Source organism: Salvelinus namaycush, unplaced genomic scaffold (assembly GCF_016432855.1).
Source record: "Salvelinus namaycush isolate Seneca unplaced genomic scaffold, SaNama_1.0 Scaffold3506, whole genome shotgun sequence".
Classification (NCBI taxonomy): Eukaryota; Metazoa; Chordata; class Actinopteri; order Salmoniformes; family Salmonidae; genus Salvelinus; species Salvelinus namaycush.
Window position 1 is genome coordinate 1 of NW_024060460.1, and position 19,787 is coordinate 19,787.

A 19,787-nucleotide genomic window follows, 5' to 3' on the forward strand; every position below is an offset into this window, starting at 1 on the left:
TTTATCTCTGTAGTGGATGGTCTACTCTGTTAGAGGATGAGTATCTCTCTCTCCTTTATCTCTGTAGTGGATGGTCTACTCTGTTAGAGGATCAGGATCTCTCTCTCCGATATCTCTGTATTGGATGGTCTAGTCTGTTAGAGGATCAGTCTCTCTCTCTCTCCTTTATCTCTGTAGTGGATGGTCTACTCTGTTAGAGGATCAGGATCTCTCTCTCCGATATCTCTGTATTGGATGGTCTAGTCTGTTAGAGGATCAGTCTCTCTCTCTCTCCTTTATCTCTGTAGTGGATGGTCGACTCTGTTTAGAGGATCAGTATCTCTCTCTCTCCTTTATCTCTGTATTGGATGGTCTAGTCTGTTAGAGGATCAGTCTCTCTCTCTCTCCTTTATCTCTGTAGTGGATGGTCTACTCGGTTAGAGGATCAGGATCTCTCTCTCCTTTATCTCTGTAGTGGATTATCTACTCTGTTAGAGGATCAGTATCTCTCTCCTTTATCTCTGTAGTGGATGGGTCTACTCTGTTAGATGATCAGTATATCTATCTCTCTTTATTTCTGTAGTGGATGGTCTACTCTGTTAGAGGATCAGTATCTCTCTCCTTTATCTCTGTAGTGGATGGTCTACTCTGTTAGAGGATCAGTATCTCTCTGTCCTTTATCTCTGTAGTGGATGGTCTAGTCTGTTAGAGGATCAGTCTCTCTCTCTCTCCTTTATCTCTGTAGTGGATGGTCTACTCTGTTAGAGGATCAGTATCTCTCTCCTTTATCTCTGTAGTGGATGGTCTACTCAGTTAGAGGATCAGTATCTCTCTGTCCTTTATCTCTGTAGTGGATGGTCTACTCTGTTAGAGGATCAGTATCACTCTCTCCTTTATCTCTGTAGTGGATGGTCTACTCTGTTAGAGGATCAGTATCTCTCTCTCTCTCCTTTATCTCTGTAGTGGATGGTCTACTCTCTTAGAGGATCAGTCTCTCTCTCTCTCCTTTATCTCTGTAGTGGATGGTCTACTCTGTTAGAGGATCAGGATCTCTCTCTCTCTCCTCTATATCTGTAGTGGTTGGCCTACTCTGTTAGAGGATCAGTCTCTCTCTCTCTCCTTTATCTCTGTAGTGGATGGTCTACTCTGTTAGAGGATCAGTCTCTCTCTCTCTCCTTTATCTCTGTAGTGGATGGTCTACTCTGTTAGATGATCAGTATCTCTCTCTTTTATCTCTGTAGTGGATGGTCTACTCTGTTAGAGGATGAGTATCTCTCTCTCCTTTATCTCTGTAGTGGATGGTCTACTCTGTTAGAGGATCAGGATCTCTCTCTCCGATATCTCTGTATTGGATGGTCTAGTCTGTTAGAGGATCAGTCTCTCTCTCTCTCCTTTATCTCTGTAGTGGATGGTCGACTCTGTTAGAGGATCAGTATCTCTCTCTCCTTTATCTCTGTAGTGGATGGTCTACTCTGTTAGAGGATCAGGATCTCTCTCTCCGATATCTCTGTATTGGATGGTCTAGTCTGTTAGACGATCAGTCTCTCTCTCTCTCCTTTATCTCTGTAGTGGATGGTCGACTCTGTTAGAGGATCAGTATCTCTCTCTCTCCTTTATCTCTGTATTGGATGGTCTAGTCTGTTAGAGGATCAGTCTCTCTCTCTCTCCTTTATCTCTGTAGTGGATGGTCTACTCTGTTAGAGGATCAGGATCTCTCTCTCTCTCCTTTATATCTGTAGTGGTTGGCCTACTCTGTTAGAGGATCAGTCTCTCTCTCTCTCTCCTTTATCTCTGTATTGGATGGTCTAGTCTGTTAGAGGATCAGTCTCTCTCTCTCTCCTTTATCTCTGTAGTGGATGGTCTACTCGGTTAGAGGATCAGGATCTCTCTCTCCTTTATCTCTGTAGTGGATTATCTACTCTGTTAGAGGATCAGTATCTCTCTCCTTTATCTCTGTAGTGGATGGTCTACTCTGTTAGATGATCAGTATATCTATCTCTCTTTATTTCTGTAGTGGATGGTCTACTCTGTTAGAGGATCAGTATCTCTCTCCTTTATCTCTGTAGTGGATGGTCTACTCTGTTAGAGGATCAGTATCTCTCTGTCCTTTATCTCTGTAGTGGATGGTCTAGTCTGTTAGAGGATCAGTCTCTCTCTCTCTCCTTTATCTCTGTAGTGGATGGTCTACTCTGTTAGAGGATCAGTATCTCTCTCCTTTATCTCTGTAGTGGATGGTCTACTCAGTTAGAGGATCAGTATCTCTCTGTCCTTTATCTCTGTAGTGGATGGTCTACTCTGTTAGAGGATCAGTATCACTCTCTCCTTTATCTCTGTAGTGGATGGTCTACTCTGTTAGAGGATCAGTATCTCTCTCTCTCTCCTTTATCTCTGTAGTGGATGGTCTACTCTGTTAGAGGATCAGGATCTCTCTCTCTCTCCTCTATATCTGTAGTGGTTGGCCTACTCTGTTAGAGGATCAGTCTCTCTCTCTCTCCTTTATATCTGTAGTGGATGGTCTACTCTGTTAGAGGATCAGTCTCTCTCTCTCTCCTTTATCTCTGTAGTGGATGGTCTACTCTGTTAGATGATCAGTCTCTCTCTCTCTCCTTTATCTCTGTAGTGGATGGTCTACTCTGTTAGAGGATCAGGATCTCTCTCTCTCTCCTCTATATCTGTAGTGGTTGGCCTACTCTGTTAGAGGATCAGTCTCTCTCTCTCTCCTTTATATCTGTAGTGGATGGTCTACTCTGTTAGAGGATCAGTCTCTCTCTCTCTCCTTTATCTCTGTAGTGGATGGTCTACTCTGTTAGATGATCAGTATCTCTCTCTTTATCTCTGTAGTGGATGGTCTACTCTGTTAGAGGATGAGTATCTCTCTCTCCTTTATCTCTGTACTGGATGGTCTACTCTGTTAGAGGATCAGGATCTCTCTCTCCGATATCTCTGTATCGGATGGTCTAGTCTGTTAGAGGATCAGTCTCTCTCTCTCTCCTTTATCTCTGTAATGGATGGTCGACTCTGTTAGAGGATCAGTATCTCTCTCTCTCCTTTATCTCTGTATTGGATGGTCTAGTCTGTTAGAGGATCAGTCTCTCTCTCTCTCCTTTATCTCTGTAGTGGATGGTCTACTCTGTTAGAGGATCAGTATCTCTCTCTCCTTTATCTCTGTAGTGGATGATCTACTCTGTTAGAGGATCAGTATCTCTCTCCTTTATCTCTGTAGTGGATGGTCTACTCTGTTAGATGATCAGTATATCTATCTCTCTTTATTTCTGTAGTGGATGTTCTACTCTGTTAGAGGATCAGTATCTCTCTCTCCTTTATCTCTATAGTGGATTGTCTACTCTGTTAGAGGATCAGTCTCTCTCTCTCTCCTTTATCTCTGTAGTGGATGGTCTACTCTGTTAGAGGATCAGTATCTCTCTCTCCTTTATCTCTGTAGTGGATTGTCTACTCTGTTAGAGGATCAGTATCTATCTCCCCTTTATCTCTGTAGTGGATGGTCTACTCTGTTAGAGGATCAGTATCTCTCTCTCCTTTATCTCTGTAGTGGATGGTCTACTCTGTTAGAGGATCAGTCTCTCTCTCTCTCCTTTATCTCTGTAGTGGATGGTCTACTCTGTTAGAGGATCAGTATCTCTCTCTCTCCTTTATCTCTGTAGTGGATGGTCTACTCTGTTAGAGGATCAGTATCTCTCTCCTTTATCTCTGTAGTGGATGGTCTACTCTGTTAGAGGATCAGTATCTCTCTGTCCTTTATCTCTGTAGTGGATGGTCTACTCTGTTAGAGGATCAGTATCACTCTCTCCTTTATCTCTGTAGTGGATGGTCTACTCTGTTAGAGGATCAGTATCTCTCTCTCTCTCCTTTATCTCTGTAGTGGATGGTCTACTCTCTTAGAGGATCAGTATCTCTCTCTCTCCTTTATCTCTGTAGTGGATGGTCTACTCTGTTAGAGGATCAGTATCTCTCTCCTTTATCTCTGTAGTGGATGGTCTACTCTGTTAGAGGATCAGTATCTCTCTGTCCTTTATCTCTGTAGTGGATGGTCTACTCTGTTAGAGGATCAGTATCACTCTCTCCTTTATCTCTGTAGTGGATGGTCTACTCTGTTAGAGTATCAGTATCTCTCTCTCTCTCCTTTATCTCTGTAGTGGATGGTCTACTCTCTTAGAGGATCAGTATCTCTCTCTCTCCTTTATCTCTGTAGTGGATGGTCTACTCTGTTAGAGGATCAGGATCTCTCTCTCCGATATCTCTGTATTGGATGGTCTACTCTGTTAGAGGATCAGTATCTCTCTCTCCTTTATCTCTGTAGTGGATGGTCTACTCTGTTAGAGGATCAGTATCTCTCTCTCCTTTATCTCTGTAGTGGATGGTCTACTCTGCTAGAGGATCAGTATCTCTCTCCTTTATCTCTGTAGTGGATGGTCTACTCTGCCAGATGATCAGTCCAGGTGTGCAGTGTGTCAGCAGGTTCTGAGGGATCCAGTCTCTATCACCTGTGGACACAGGTTCTGCAGACAGTGCATCACCAGATACTGGGAGAAACCTGCTCCTTCAGGAGACTATGACTGTCCTCAGTGTAGAAAGAGATCCAGAACACGTCCTCTACTACATCACCTGAGTGAACCCAATGAAGCAAGAGGCTCTGAAAACCATAAAGACAGTCTGCAGAGAGCTATAGTAAACCATAAAGACAGCCTGCAGAGAGCTATAGTAAACCATAAAGACAGTCTGCAGAGAGCTATAGTAAACCATAAAGACAGCCTGAGAAGGAGGTATGAATGTGTGATAGAAGGCATCGAAACAGCAGGGAACCAAACTCCCCTCAACAGGATTTACACAGAGCTCTACATCACAGAAGGAGAGAGTGAAGGGGTTAACAACGAACATGAGGTGTGGCAGCTAGAGACAGCATCCAGGACACCAACCTCACATGACACAGCAATCCACTGCAATGACATGTTTAAACCCTTACCTGGCCAAGAGAGAAGCATCAGAACTGTGCTGACGAAGGGCATCGCTGGCATCGGAAAAACTGTCTCTGTGCAGAAGTTCATCCTAGACTGGGCTGAAGGGAAGGCAAACCAAGATGTGGACATCATATTTGTGCTTCCTTTCCGGGAGCTGAACTTGATCAAAGATCTCCAGTACAGTCTTCTCAGACTTTTAAATGACTTCCACACAGAACTAGACATAGACAATGCAGAGAAACTCACTGCCTGTAAAGCCATGTTCATCTTTGATGGTTTGGATGAAAGCAGACTTCCATTGGATTTCCAGCAGAATGAAACAGTGTCTGATGTCACCCAGACATCATCTGTTGATGTTCTGCTGACAAACCTCATCAAGGGGAATCTGCTTCCCTCTGCTCTCCTATGGATAACCTCCTGACCAGCAGCAACCAATCAGATCCCCCCTAAGTGTGTTGACCAGGTGACAGAGGTACGAGGGTTCAATGACCCACAGAAGGAGGAGTACTTCAGGAAGAGATTCAGTGATGAGGACCTGTCCAGCAGAATCATCTCACACATAAAGAAATCAAGGAGCCTCCACATCATGTGCCACATTCCAGTCTTCTGTTGGATTTCTGCAATAGTCCTTGAACACATGTTGAGTACAGACAAGAGGAGAGACATGCCCACGACTCTGACTGAGATGTCCATACACTTCCTGCTCATTCAGACCAGCCTGAAGAACCAGAAGTATCATGGAAGAGATGAGATGGATCAAGAGGAGCTCATGGAGTCAGATAAGGAAATTCTTCTGAAGCTGGGGAAGCTGGCGTTTGAAAATCTGGAGAAGGGTAATCTCATGTTCTATGAAGAAGACCTGAAAGAGGCCGGCCTTGATGTCAAAGAAGCCTCAGTGTACTCAGGAGTGTGCACACAAATCTTTAAAGAAGAGTCTGTGTTATTTCAGAGAGTGGTGTACTGCTTTGTTCATCTGAGCATTCAGGAGTTTCTCTCAGCTGTCTACATGTACCACTGTTACACAACCAAGAACATGGATGAACTGAAGCCCTTCCTCAAGAGACAGTCTAGAGGTGCGTCTGAAGAGCTAACCTTGCATGAGCTGCTGAAGAGGACCGTTGATAAAGCCTTGGAGAGTAAGAATGGACACCTGGACCTTTTTGTCCGCTTCCTTCATGGCATGTCACTGGAGTCCAATCAGAAACTCCTACGAGGTCTGGTGACACAGACAGAAAGCAGTCCAGAGAGCGTCCAGAAAACAATCCGATCCCTTAAGGTGATGCAGAGGAAGAACGTCTCCCCTGAGAGGTGCATCAATCTCTTCCACTGTCTGATAGAGATGAAAGACCATTCAGTACAGGAGGAAATCCAAGAGTACTTGAGGTCAGAGAACAGATCCAAAAACCTCTCCCTTGCTCAGTGTTCAGCGCTGGCCTACATGCTGCAGATATCAGAGGAGGTTCTGGAGGTGTTTAACCTGAAGGAGTACAAGACATCAGAGGAGGGTCGTAGGAGACTGCTCCCAGCTGTGAGAGGCTGCATGAAAGCTCTGTAAGTATTCATGTAAATATCACCCACCAAAATAAATTGTAGTTATAGCAGTATTTTCATTGGCTGACCGGCTCTGTAAGTACCCATGTGACTATCCCTCAGACCAAACTTTACTGTATGTAGGAACAACAGTATTTTCATTGGCTGACTGGCTCTGTAAGTAATCATGTGACTATCCCTCAGACCAAACTTTACTGTATGTAGGAACAACAGTATTTTCATTGGCTGACTGGCTCTGTAAGTAATCATGTGACTATCCCTCAGACCAAACTTTACTGTATGTAGGAACAACAGTATTTTCATTGGCTAAATAAACTTTCTATCAGCTGAAAACTCTTAAACTATAATACAAACTGATCAGAAATGTTAAAGCATTGAACCATGAATGTACGATATACACATTATTTGTGCACCATAACAGTGTAAGCTGGGAAAACTAAGCGTAACATTTTAATACAACCTGTCTGTCATTGTATTTCTTCTGTATTGGCAGACTCACTGGCTGTAAACTCACAGACACGTCCTGTAAAGTGTTGGTCTCAGCTCTGGAGTCAAACCCCTCACACCTGAGAGAGCTGGACCTGAGTAACAATGACTTGAAGGATTCAGGAGTGAAGCTGCTCTCTGCTGGACTGGGGAATCTCCACTGTAAACTGGAGACTCTGAGGTCAGTGTTATATATAGTGTGGACTGTACACTCAATACAATCTAAATCTGATACCTCACTGTCTGTCTTTTGACTGATACTGCTTTTTAAACTGGTCTGGTCAGTCTACTCAAATATTTGTACTATACATTTTTCTCTCTACAAGCAACACTTCAATAATTTGTCATTTCAAACACCGATACATTCATTTATAAATAGATATTGCATCTTTCAGGACACTGATGTATCTGAAAATGTTGAACAAATATATATTTTCACCACCAAAGAATAGCAGTGTGGTTTTAATATGATTTGACTCTTTGCAGGATGTCAGGCTGTCTAGTCACAGAGGAAGGCTGTGCTTCTCTGGTCTCAGCTCTGAGGTCAAACCCCTCACACCTGAGAGAGCTGGATCTGAGTAACAATGACCTGAAGGATTCAGGAGTGAAGCTGCTCTCTGCTGGACTGGGGAATCCCCACTGTAAACTGGAGACTCTGAGGTCAGTATTCCTGTAATTGGTCAACAAGTGATAACTGTTCACCAGATCCACATGTGTTTACCAGACACACATAGTCCACACCATATGTGTTTGGACAGTGAAGCTTACAGTTTTACATTTGGTGCTATGCTCCAGCATTTTGGATTTGAGATATAATGTTTCATATTAGGTGACAGTCCAGAATGTCACCTTCTATTTGACGTTAATGGTGAGAGGTTAGCATGTTTTGTTGTAGCCTCTGTTATTGGTAATGGTGAGAGGTTAGTATGTTTTGTTGTATCCTCTGTTATTGTTAATGGTGAGAGGTTAGTATGTTTTGTTGTAGTCTCTGTTATTGGTAATGGTGAGAGGTTAGCATGTTTTGTTGTAGCCTCTGTTATTGGTAATGGTGAGAGGTTAGCATGTTTTGTTGTAGCCTCTGTTATTGGTAATGGTGAGAGGTTAGTATGTTTTGTTGTAGTCTCTGTTATTGGTAATGGTGAGAGGTTAGTATGTTTTGTTGTAGCCTCTGTTATTGGTAATGGTGAGAGGTTAGTATGTTTTGTTGTAGCCTCTGTTATTGGTAATGGTGAGAGGTTAGCATGTTTTGTTGTAGCCTCTGTTATTGGTAATGGTGAGAGGTTAGTATGTTATGTTGTAGTCTCTGTTATTGGTAATGGTGAGAGGTTAGCATGTTTTGTTGTAGCCTCTGTTATTGGTAATGGTGAGAGGTTAGCATGTTTTGTTGTAGTCTCTGTTATTGGTAATGGTGAGAGGTTAGTATGTTTTGTTGTAGCCTCTGTTATTGGTAATGGTGAAAGGTTAGCATGTTTTGTTGTAGCCTCTGTAATTGGTAATGGTGAGAGGTTAGCATGTTTTGTTGTAGCCTCTGTTATTGGTAATGATGAGAGGTTAGCATGTTTTGTTGTATCCTCTGTTATTGGTAATGGTGAGAGGTTAGCATGTTTTGTTGTAGCCTCTGTTGTTGGTAATGGTGAGAGGTTAGCATGTTTTGTTGTAGTCTCTGTTATTGGTAATGGTGAGAGGTTAGCATGTTTTGTTGTAGCCTCTGTTGTTGGTAATGGTGAGAGGTTAGCATGTTTTGTTGTAGCCTCTGTAACTCTCTCACTCATTATTATTAATGATTCATTCATGATCTTTCTCAATCATGGCAGTCACCGGCTTGATGAAGTCATTGCGTTCAAAGAATATGGGACCAAATACTAAACGTTTGACTACTTTAATACACTATGAGTGAATTGGTCAGAATAATTATGACTTCTTCAAATAGGGGGACTAGATACATAAAGTGCTTTCATTTCTAAATGGTGAAACAGATATGTATTAAAATATCCTCAAATAAAAGGTGACATTATATACTGTCACCTTATATGAAACATTTGATCTGAAATCCAAAATGTTGGAGTATAGAGTCACATTTAAAATGTTAGCTTCACTGTCATTATAGATATGGTGTGGACTGTATACTCAATACAATCTAAATCTGATACCTCACTGTCATTATAGATATGGTGTGGACTGTTTACTCAATACAATCTAAATCTGATACCTCACTGTCATTATAGATATGGTGTGGACTGTTTACTCAATACAATCTAAATCTGATACCTCACTGTCATTATAGATATGGTGTGGACTGTTAACTCAATACAATCTAAATCTGATACCTCACTGTCATTATAGATATGGTGTGGATTGTATACTCAATACAATCTAAATCTGATACCTCACTGTCTGTCTTTTGACTGATACTGCTTTTTAAACTGGTCTGGTCAGTCTACTCAAATATTTGTACTATACATGTTTCTATCTGCAGGCAATACTTTGATAATTTGTAATTTCTAATAATGATACATTCATTTATGAATAGATATGGCAGGTTTCAGGACACTGACATATCTGGACATTTAGAAAAAATATACTGCTACTATTTTCACCACCAAAGAATATCAGTGTGATTTTAATATGATTTGACTCTTTGCAGGCTGTCACGCTGTCTAGTCACAGAGGAAGGCTGTGCTTCTCTGGTCTCAGCTCTGAGGTCAAACCCCTCACACCTGAGAGAGCTGGACCTGAGCTACAATCACCCAGGAGACTCAGGAGTCAGACTGTTCTCTGCTGGACTGGAGGATCCACACTGCAGACTGGAGAAACTCAAGTATGTAGAGGGTTTATGTCAATGTTCATATCAGACATGTTTGACTTATCAGGCTAGTTAAGACAAACATTCTTACCACCACTTGGACAAAGTTATATACTGACTGTGTGTGTGTGTGTGTGTGTGTGTGTGTGTGTGTGTGTGTGTGTGTGTGTGTGTGTGTGTGTGTCCTCTCAAACACAGAATGGACACACACAATAGACACACACACAAAATAGACACACACACACGCTGGACTCACAAACACACACACACTGGACACACACACCACAGGAAGCTGGAGTTGTTACAGTTAATGAACTGGATATTCTATGTTCATTATCACATATCAATCACACTTACAAAGGGTTCATTGATCATTATATTGAATAACATATTGAATAAATGCATTGATTTTCACATTAGTATAACAAAATGACCATACAATTCTAGGAGACGGAAGATGAATCTATATGTTGTTTGAGAGAATTAACCAAATGCATCTGCCATTGTCCTTCTACACTACTGGTGTTAAATGAACAGTGTGTTTGTGAAGTCATGATGATCTCTTTGTCAGGCTGTCAGGCTGTGGAGTCACAGAGGAAGGCTGTGCTTCTCTGGTCTCAGCTCTGAAGTCAAACCCCTCACACCTGAGAGAGCTGGACCTGAGTAACAATGACCTGAAGGATTCAGGAGTGAAGCTGCTCTCTGCTGGACTGGGGAATCCCCACTGTAAACTGGAGACTCTGAGGTCAGTATTCCTGTAGTTGGTCAACAAGTGATAACTGTTCACCAGATCCACATTTGTTTACCAGACACACATAGTCCACACCATATGTGTTTGGACAGTGAAGCTTACAGTTTTACATTTGGTGTTATGCTCCAGCATTTTGGATTTGAGATAGAATGTTTCATATTAGGTGACAGTACAGAATGTCACCTTTTATTTGAGGTTAAAGGTGAGAGGTTAGCATGTTTTATTTTTCTAAACGGTGAAACAGACATGTATTAAAATACCCTCAAATAAAAGGTGATACCCTCAAAGAATAGCAGTGTGGTTTAAGGCACAAGGCGAGACCCAGATGACACGGGAGGCAGATGGTTAGAGTCTTTGATATTTATTAATATACTAAAAGGGGAAGGCAAGAGAATGGTCGTGGACAGGCAAAAGGTCATAACCAGATCAGAGTCCAGGAGGTACAGTGTGGCAGGCAGACTAGAGGTCAGGACAGGCAGAATGGTCAGGCAGACTAGAGGTCAGGACAGGCAGAATGGTCAGGCAGACTAGAGGTCAGGACAGGCTAGAGGTCAGGCAGGCTAGAGGTCAGGACAGGCAGAATGGTCAGGCAGGCTAGAGGTCAGGCAGGCTAGAGGTCAGGACAGGCAGAATGGTCAGGCAGGCTAGAGGTCAGGACAGGCAGAATGGTCAGGCAGACTAGAGGTCAGGACAGGCTAGAGGTCAGGCAGGCTAGAGGTCAGGACAGGCAGAATGGTCAGGCAGGCTAGAGGTCAGGACAGGCAGAATGGTCAGGCAGGCTAGAGGTCAGGACATGCAGAATGGTCAGGCAGACTAGAGGTCAGGACATGCAGAATGGTCAGGCAGACTAGAGGTCAGGACAGGCAGAATGGTCAGGCAGGCTAGAGGTCAGGACAGGCAGAATGGTCAGGCAGGCTAGAGGTCAGGACAGGCAGAATGGGCAGGCAGGCTAGAGGTCAGGACAGGCAGAATGGTCAGGCAGGCTAGAGGTCAGGACAGGCTAGAGGTCAGGACATGCAGAATGGTCAGGCAGGCTAGAGGTCAGGACAGGCAGAATGGTCAGGCAGGCTAGAGGTCAGGACAGGCAGAATGGTCAGGCAGGCTAGAGGTCAGGACAGGCTAGAGGTCAGGACAGGCAGAATGGTCAGGACAGGCTAGAGGTCAGGGCAGGCAGAATGGTCAGGCAGGCGGGTACAGAGTCCAGAAAACAGGCAAGGGACAAAAACCGGGAGGACTATAAAAAAGAATAGAAGCAGGAGTAGGAAAAACGCTGGTTGACTTGATAAACATACAAGATGAACTGGTACAGAGAGACAGGAAACACAGGGATATATACACCAGGGAAACACAGGGATATATACACCAGGGATATATACACCAAGGAAACACAGGGATATATACACCAAGGAAACACAGGGATAAATACACCAGGGAAACACAGGGATATATACACCAGGGAAACACAGGGATATATACACCAGGGATATATACACCAAGGAAACACAGGGATATATACACCAGGGAAACACAGGGATATATACACCAGGGATATATACACCAAGGAAACACAGGGATATATACACCAAGGAAACACAGGGATAAATACACCAGGGAAACACAGGGATATATACACCAGGGAAACACAGGGATATATACACCAGGGAAACACAGGGATATATACACCAGGGATATATACACCAAGGAAACACAGGGATATATACACCAAGGAAACACAGGGATAAATACACCAGGGAAACACAGGGATATATACACCAGGGAAACACAGGGATATATACACCAGGGATATATACACCAAGGAAACACAGGGATATATACACCAGGGAAACACAGGGATATATACACCAGGGATATATACACCAAGGAAACACAGGGATATATACACCAAGGAAACACAGGGATAAATACACCAGGGAAACACAGGGATATATACACCAGGGAAACACAGGGATATATACACCAGGGAAACACAGGGATATATACACCAGGGATATATACACCAAGGAAACACAGGGATATATACACCAGGGAAACACAGGGATATATACACCAGGGATATATACACCAAGGAAACACAGGGATATATACACCAAGGAAACACAGGGATAAATACACCAGGGAAACACAGGGATATATACACCAGGGAAACACAGGGATATATACACCAGGGAAACACAGGGATATATACACCAGGGAAACACAGGGATATATACACCAGGGAAACACAGGGATATATACACCAGGGAAACACAGGGATATATACACCAGGGAAACACAGGGATATATATACCAGGGAAACACAGGGATATATACACCAGGGAAACACAGGGATATATACACCAGGGAAACACAGGGATATATACACCAGGGAAACACAGGGATATATACACCAGGGAAACACAGGGATATATACACCAGGGAAACACAGGGATATATATACCAGGGAAACACAGGGATATATACACCAGGGAAACACAGGGATATATACACCAGGGAAACACAGGGATATATACACCAGGGAAACACAGGGATATATACACCAGGGAAACACAGGGATATATACACCAGGGAAACACAGGGATATATACACCAGGGAAACACAGGGATATATACACCAGGGAAACACAGGGATATATACACCAGGGAGACACAGGGATATATACACCAGGGAAACACAGGAAAATATACACCAGGTAAACACAGGGATATATACACCAGGGAAACACAGGGATATATACACTCGGTAAACACAGGGATATATACACCAGGGAAACACAGGGATATATACACCAGGGAAACAGGAATATATACACCAGGGAAACACAGGGATATATACACCAGGGAAACACATGGATAAATACACCAGGGAGACACAGGGATATATACACCAGGGAAACACAGGGATATATACACCAGGTAAACACAGGGATATATACACCAGGGAAACACAGGGATATATACACCAGGGAAACACAGGGATATATACACCAGGGAAACACAGAGATATATACACCAGGGAAACACAGGGATATATACACCAGGGAGACACAGGGATATATACACCAGGAAAACACAGGGATATATACACCAGGGAAACACAGGGATATATACACCAGGGAAACACAGGGATATATACACCAGGGGAACACAGGGATATATACACCAGGGAATCACAGGGATATATACACCAGGGAAACACAGGGATATATACACCAGGGAAACACAGGGATATATACACCAGGGAAATATACACCAGGGATATATACACCAGGGAATCACAGGGATATATACACCAGGGAAACACAGGGATATATACAGCAGGGAAACACAGGGATATATACACCAGGGAAACACAGGGATATATACACCAGGGATATACACACCAGGGATATATACACCAGGGAATCACAGGGATATATACACCAGGGAAACACAGGGATATATACAGCAGGGAAACACAGGGATATATACACCAGGGATATACACACCAGGGAAACACAGGGATATATACACTAGGGATATATACACCAGGGATATATACACCAGGGAATCACAGGGATATATACACCAGGGATATATACACCAGGGATATATACACCAGGGAATCACAGGGATATATACACCAGGGAATCACAGGGATATATACACCAGGGAAACACAGGGATATATACACCAGGGAAACACAGGGATATATACACCAGGGAAACACAGGGATATATACACCAGGGAGACACAGCGATATATACACCAGGGAAACACAGGGATATATACACCAGGGAAACACAGGGATATATACACCAGGGAAACACAGGGATATATACACCAGGGATATATACACCAGGGATATATACACCAGGGAAACACAGGGATATATACACCAGGGAAACACAGGGATATATACACCAGGGAAACACAGGGATATATACACCAGGGAAACACAGGGATATATACACCAGGGAAACACAGGGATATATACACCAGGGAAACACAGGGATATATGTGTTGTTTTCCTTTCTACCGAAACACAAGAACTGGTCCAACTTGCAGAACTCTGAACCAGCTACAACTTCTGGTACAACAGGGTCAGCTGACCTGTCACTTATCAGATTTCAACCAATGGAAAATGACGAAAAACAGAATGACATTCAAAATGATGATGTACTTGAAACAAAGGACGTGTCATTTGACTCAGCTAAACTAGATGAGCTCAGTAATTGGATGAAGAATTGAGTGTTTGAGGAAGTCAAAGACATTGGCCAAAAATGTGTCTCAACAAGGTGGGTGTGTCCCTTAAAGAACTGGAATAGTGCCAAAAGACTCATCTAGTGGCTAGAGGTTTAGAGGAGCTGGCTGCTAAACAACTCCCAAACGACTCATCTAGTGGCTAGAGGTTTAGATGAGCTGTCTGCTAAACAACTCCCAAAAGACTCATCTAGTGGCTAGAGGTTTAGAGGAGCTGGCTGCTAAACAACTCCCAAAAGACTCATCTAGTGGCTAGAGGTTTAGAGGAGCTGGGTCTGAACAACTCCCAAACGACTCATCTAGTGGCTAGAGGTTTAGAGAAGCTGGCTGCTAAACAACTCCCAAAAGACTCATCTAGTGGCTAGAGGTTTAGAGGAGCTGTCTCCTAAACAACTCCCAAAAGACTCATCTAGTGGCTAGAGGTTTTGAGGAGCTGGCTGAAAAACAACTCCCAAAAGACTCATCTAGTGGCTAGAGGTTTAGAGGAACTGGCTGCTAAACAACTCCCAAAAGACTCATCTAGTGGCTAGAGGTTTAGAGGAACTGGCTGCTAAACAACTCCCAAAAGACTCATCTAGTGGCTAGATGTTTAGAGGAGCTGACTGCTAAACAACTCCCAAAAGACTCATCTAGTGGCTAGAGGTTTAGAGGAGCTGGCTGCTATACAACTCCCAAAAGACTCATCTAGTGACTAGAGGTTTAGAGGAGCTGGCTGCTAAACAACTCCCAAAAGACTCATCTAGTGGCTAGAGGTTTAGAGGAGCTGGCTGCTAAACAACTCCCAAACGACTCATCTAGTGGCCAGAGGTTTAGAGGAGCTGACTGCTAAACAACTCCCAAAAGACTCATCTAGTGGCTAGAGGTTGATAGGAGCTGACTGCTAAACAACTCCCAAAAGACTCATCTAGAGGCTAGAGGTTTAGAGGAGCTGGCTGCTAAACAACTCCCAAACGACTCATCTAGTGGCTAGAGGTTTAGAGGAGCTGGCTGCTAAACAACTCCCAAAAGACTCATCTAGTGGCTAGAGGTATAGAGGAGCTGTCTGCTAAACAACTCCCAAAAGACTCATCTAGTGGCTAGAGGTTTAGAGGAGCTGGCTGCTAAACAACTCCCAAACGACTCATCTAGTGGCTAGAGGTTTAGAGAAGCTGGCTGCTAAACAACTCCCAAAAGACTCATCTAGTGGCTAGAGGTTTAGAGGAGCTGGCTGCTAAACAACTCCCAAACGACTCATCTAGTGGCTAGAGGTTTAGAGAAGCTGGCTGCTAAACAACTCCCAAACGACTCATCTAGTGGCTAGAGGTTTATAGGAGCTGACTGCTAAACAACTCCCAAAAGACTCATCTAGTGGCTAGAGGTTTAGAGGAGCTGGCTGCTAAACAACTCCCAAACGACTCATCTAGTGGCTAGAGGTTTAGAGAAGCTGGCTGCTAAACAACTCCCAAAAGACTCATCTAGTGGCTAGAGGTTTAGAGAAGCTGGCTGCTAAACAACTCCCAAAAGACTCATCTAGTGGCTAGAGGTTTAGAGGAGCTGGCTGCTAAACAACTCCCAAACGACTCATCTAGTGGCTAGAGGTTTAGAGAAGCTGGCTGCTAAACAACTCCCAAACGACTCATCTAGTGGCTAGAGGTTTATAGGAGCTGACTGCTAAACAACTCCCAAACGACTCATCTAGTGGCTAGAGGTTTAGAGAAGCTGGCTGCTAAACAACTCCCAAACGACTCATCTAGTGGCTAGAGGTTTATAGGAGCTGACTGCTAAACAACTCCCAAAAGACTCATCTAGTGGCTAGAGGTTTAGAGGAGCTGGCTGCTAAACAACTCCCAAACGACTCATCTAGTGGCTAGAGGTTTAGAGGAGCTTGTTCAACTGGAACATAGTCGTTGTGTCATTTTGAGTGAACACTGTAGACTATAGAGCCACATTTAAAATGTTAGCTTCACTGTCAAAATAGATATGGTGTAGACTGTAAACTCAATACAATCTAAATCTGATACCTCACTGTCTGTCTTTTGACTGATACTGCTTTTTAAACTGGTCTGGTCAGTCTTCTCAAATATTTGTACTATACATTTTTCTCTGCAGGCAATAATTTGATCACTTGTCATTTCTAATAATGATACATTAATTTATGAATAGATAAGACAGGTTTCAGGACACTGATTTATCTGAATATGTTGAAAAAATAAACTGCCACTATTTTCACCACCAAAGAATATCAGTGTGATTTTAATATGATTTGACTCTTTGCAGGCTGTCGGGCTGTCTAGTCACAGAGGAAGGCTGTGCTTCTCTGGTCTCAGCTCTGAGGTCAAACCCCTCACACCTGAGAGAGCTGGACCTGAGCTACAATCACCCAGGAGACTCAGGAGTCAGACTGCTCTCTGCTGGACTGGAGGATCCACACTGCAGACTGGAGAAACTCAAGTATGTAGAGGGTTTATGTCCATGTTCATATCAGACATGTTTGACTTATCAGGCTGGTTAAGACAAACATTCTGACTAACACTTGGACAAAGTTATATGCTGTGTGTGTGTGTGTGTGTGTGTGTGTGTGTGTGTGTGTGTGTGTGTGTGTGTGTGTGTGTGTGTGTGTGTGTGTGTGTGTGTGTGTGTGTGTGTGTGTGTGTGTGTGTGTGTGTGTGTGTGTGTGTGTGTGAGTTCAGGTGTGTCCCTCAATGACTGTCTGTTCTTCTGCTTACCGCTACAGTGTGGAACATGGTGGAGAGAACAGAATGAAACCTGGGCTTAGAAAATGTGAGTGTTGACTGCTGTGAAGAATATGACTAAGAATAAGTCTTAATTCAAGTTAAGTCAAAGTCAAAGACCACCATCATTACTTACTTGGTCATATTAAATATCAGCTGTAGTTCTACAGAAGCAGAAATCAGGGACACCAAAGTTTACAAAGAGTTGCTTTGACAATGTGTGGCGTGTGTGTAATTAATGGGAATAAGTGTGTTTTGTATTACCAAATACTATTACTTGTCACGATCGTTGAAAAGACGAAGGCGTAGCGTTCCACATAATTTTTTAACTGAAACGCACTGAACAAAACAACAAACAACCAACCAAACGAAACATGAAGCTATACAACTAGAGCTGACAGGCAACTAAACATAGACAAGATCCCAAAACTAACAATGGGGAAAATGGCTACCTAAATATGATCCCCAATCAGTGACAACGATAAACAGCTGCCTCTGATTGGGAACCATATCAGGCCACCATAGAAATACAATACACCTAGATGACCCACCCTACCGATACTATCACGCCCCAACCAACACAGAGAAAAAACAACTCTCTATGATCAGGACGTGACAAACATAGAGTATAGCATATGATCATTTAACAAGTCTCAAGTTACCTTAACTTCTCCTTTTGATACCTAGAAACATCTACATTAAATGAATTAGTGAAAAGTGAGTTAACATTCTAATGTGAATGATGATGATTTCTAATATTGTGTCTGGTTTCATCCATCAGATGTCTGTGATCTCACACTGGACCTAAACACAGTAGACAGATTCTTCTCTCTGTCTGAGGAGAACAGAAAGGTGACATGGAGGAGAGAGGAGCAGCCGTATCCTGATCACCCAGAGAGATTTGAGGACTATAGACAGGTGCTGTGTAGAGAGGGTCTGACTGGGCGCTGTTACTGGGAGGTAGAGTGGAGTGGGATAATGGGGGCTGATATAGGAGTGACATATAAAGGAATCAACAGGAGAGGATGGAGTAATGACTGTTGTCTTGGATACAATGACAAGTCCTGGAGTCTGGACTGCTATGACAACAGTTACACTGCCTGTCACAATAATAATCCCACTACCATAGACATCCCCTCCTCCAGCTCCCACAGAGTAGGAGTGTATCTGGACTGGCCAGCTGGCACTCTGTCCTTCTATAGAGCCTCCTCTGACACACTGACCCACCTGATCACATTCACCTCCACATTCACTGAGCCCCTCTATCCAGGGTTTAGGGTTTATTATGACTCCTCCTTGTCCCTTTGTCAGATGGTCACAACATGATGTTTCACTCCAGTCATGTGTTTTATGTTTGATCACAATATGACATTTACATTCGTGGAGTAACCAGTTTAGGCCAGTTTATTCCTGTAAATAATAACCATGGTAACTCTGCACCTGACACAGACACACACACATGCATACAGAACACACACACACTGTTGTGGAATTGACAACATTATATTGTTCACATTGCTTTATATTAGATTCTTATTCGTTCTTTCAGGGGTCTCTGAAGCTTATCGCTGACAGTTGATTTACCTTCATTCCGTGATTAGTGGCTGTGTGAAGTGCCAGGCAAAGTTGACAGTCTGGCTTGTTTGATTTTACGTATCTGTTCTTTGCCACAGAGACTCAGGAGTGGTGACCCTGCTAATTTTCTCTCATCACACTTCAGATCACACCAGCTTCATTATTGCAATAATTAATCCATATTAAAGTGTGATTGTTTGAAAAAATCTAAAAGACTCTCTCCTTTGAATCAGAAATATTACACAACAACACACAATGGACACACACATGCTGGACACACACAGGACACACACACGCACCAGTTTGGGACAGTTTATTTCTGTAAATACACTGAACAAAAATATATATCCATGTAAAGTGTTTGTCCCATGTTGCATGAGCTGAGATAAAAGATCCCAGAAATGTTCCATAAGCTTTACACCCTGTTAGTGAGCATTTCTCTTCTACCAAGATAATCCATCCACCTGACAGGTGTGGCATATCAAGAAGCTGATTAGACAGCATTATCATTACACAGGTGCACCTTGTGCTGGGGACAATACAATGGCACTTTAAAATGTGTTTTAAAAAGTGCAATACAAAAGCTACAAACGTTCTACATAGACAATTACCCACAAAACCCAATGCCTATTGCTGCCTTAAATATGGCTCTCATTCAGAGACAATGAACCACAGCTGCCTCTAATTGAGAACCA

At 43.0% G+C, this 19,787-nt stretch overlaps 1 protein-coding gene across 1 annotated transcript; it reads left to right on the plus strand.

Moving 5' to 3' along the window:
• Positions 1 to 4,403: 4,403 nt before the first annotated feature.
• LOC120040422 (NLR family CARD domain-containing protein 3-like) lies at positions 4,404 to 19,151 on the plus strand (the record flags this gene model as incomplete). The annotated part of the gene is given in 5 exon segments (XM_038985590.1): positions 4,404 to 6,506; positions 10,367 to 10,540; positions 17,063 to 17,236; positions 17,520 to 17,566; positions 18,299 to 19,151. Coding segments are annotated over 5 exon segments (3,043 nt in total), but the record flags the coding sequence as incomplete, so codon positions are not given.
• Between the last annotated feature and the right edge of the window lie 636 nt (positions 19,152 to 19,787).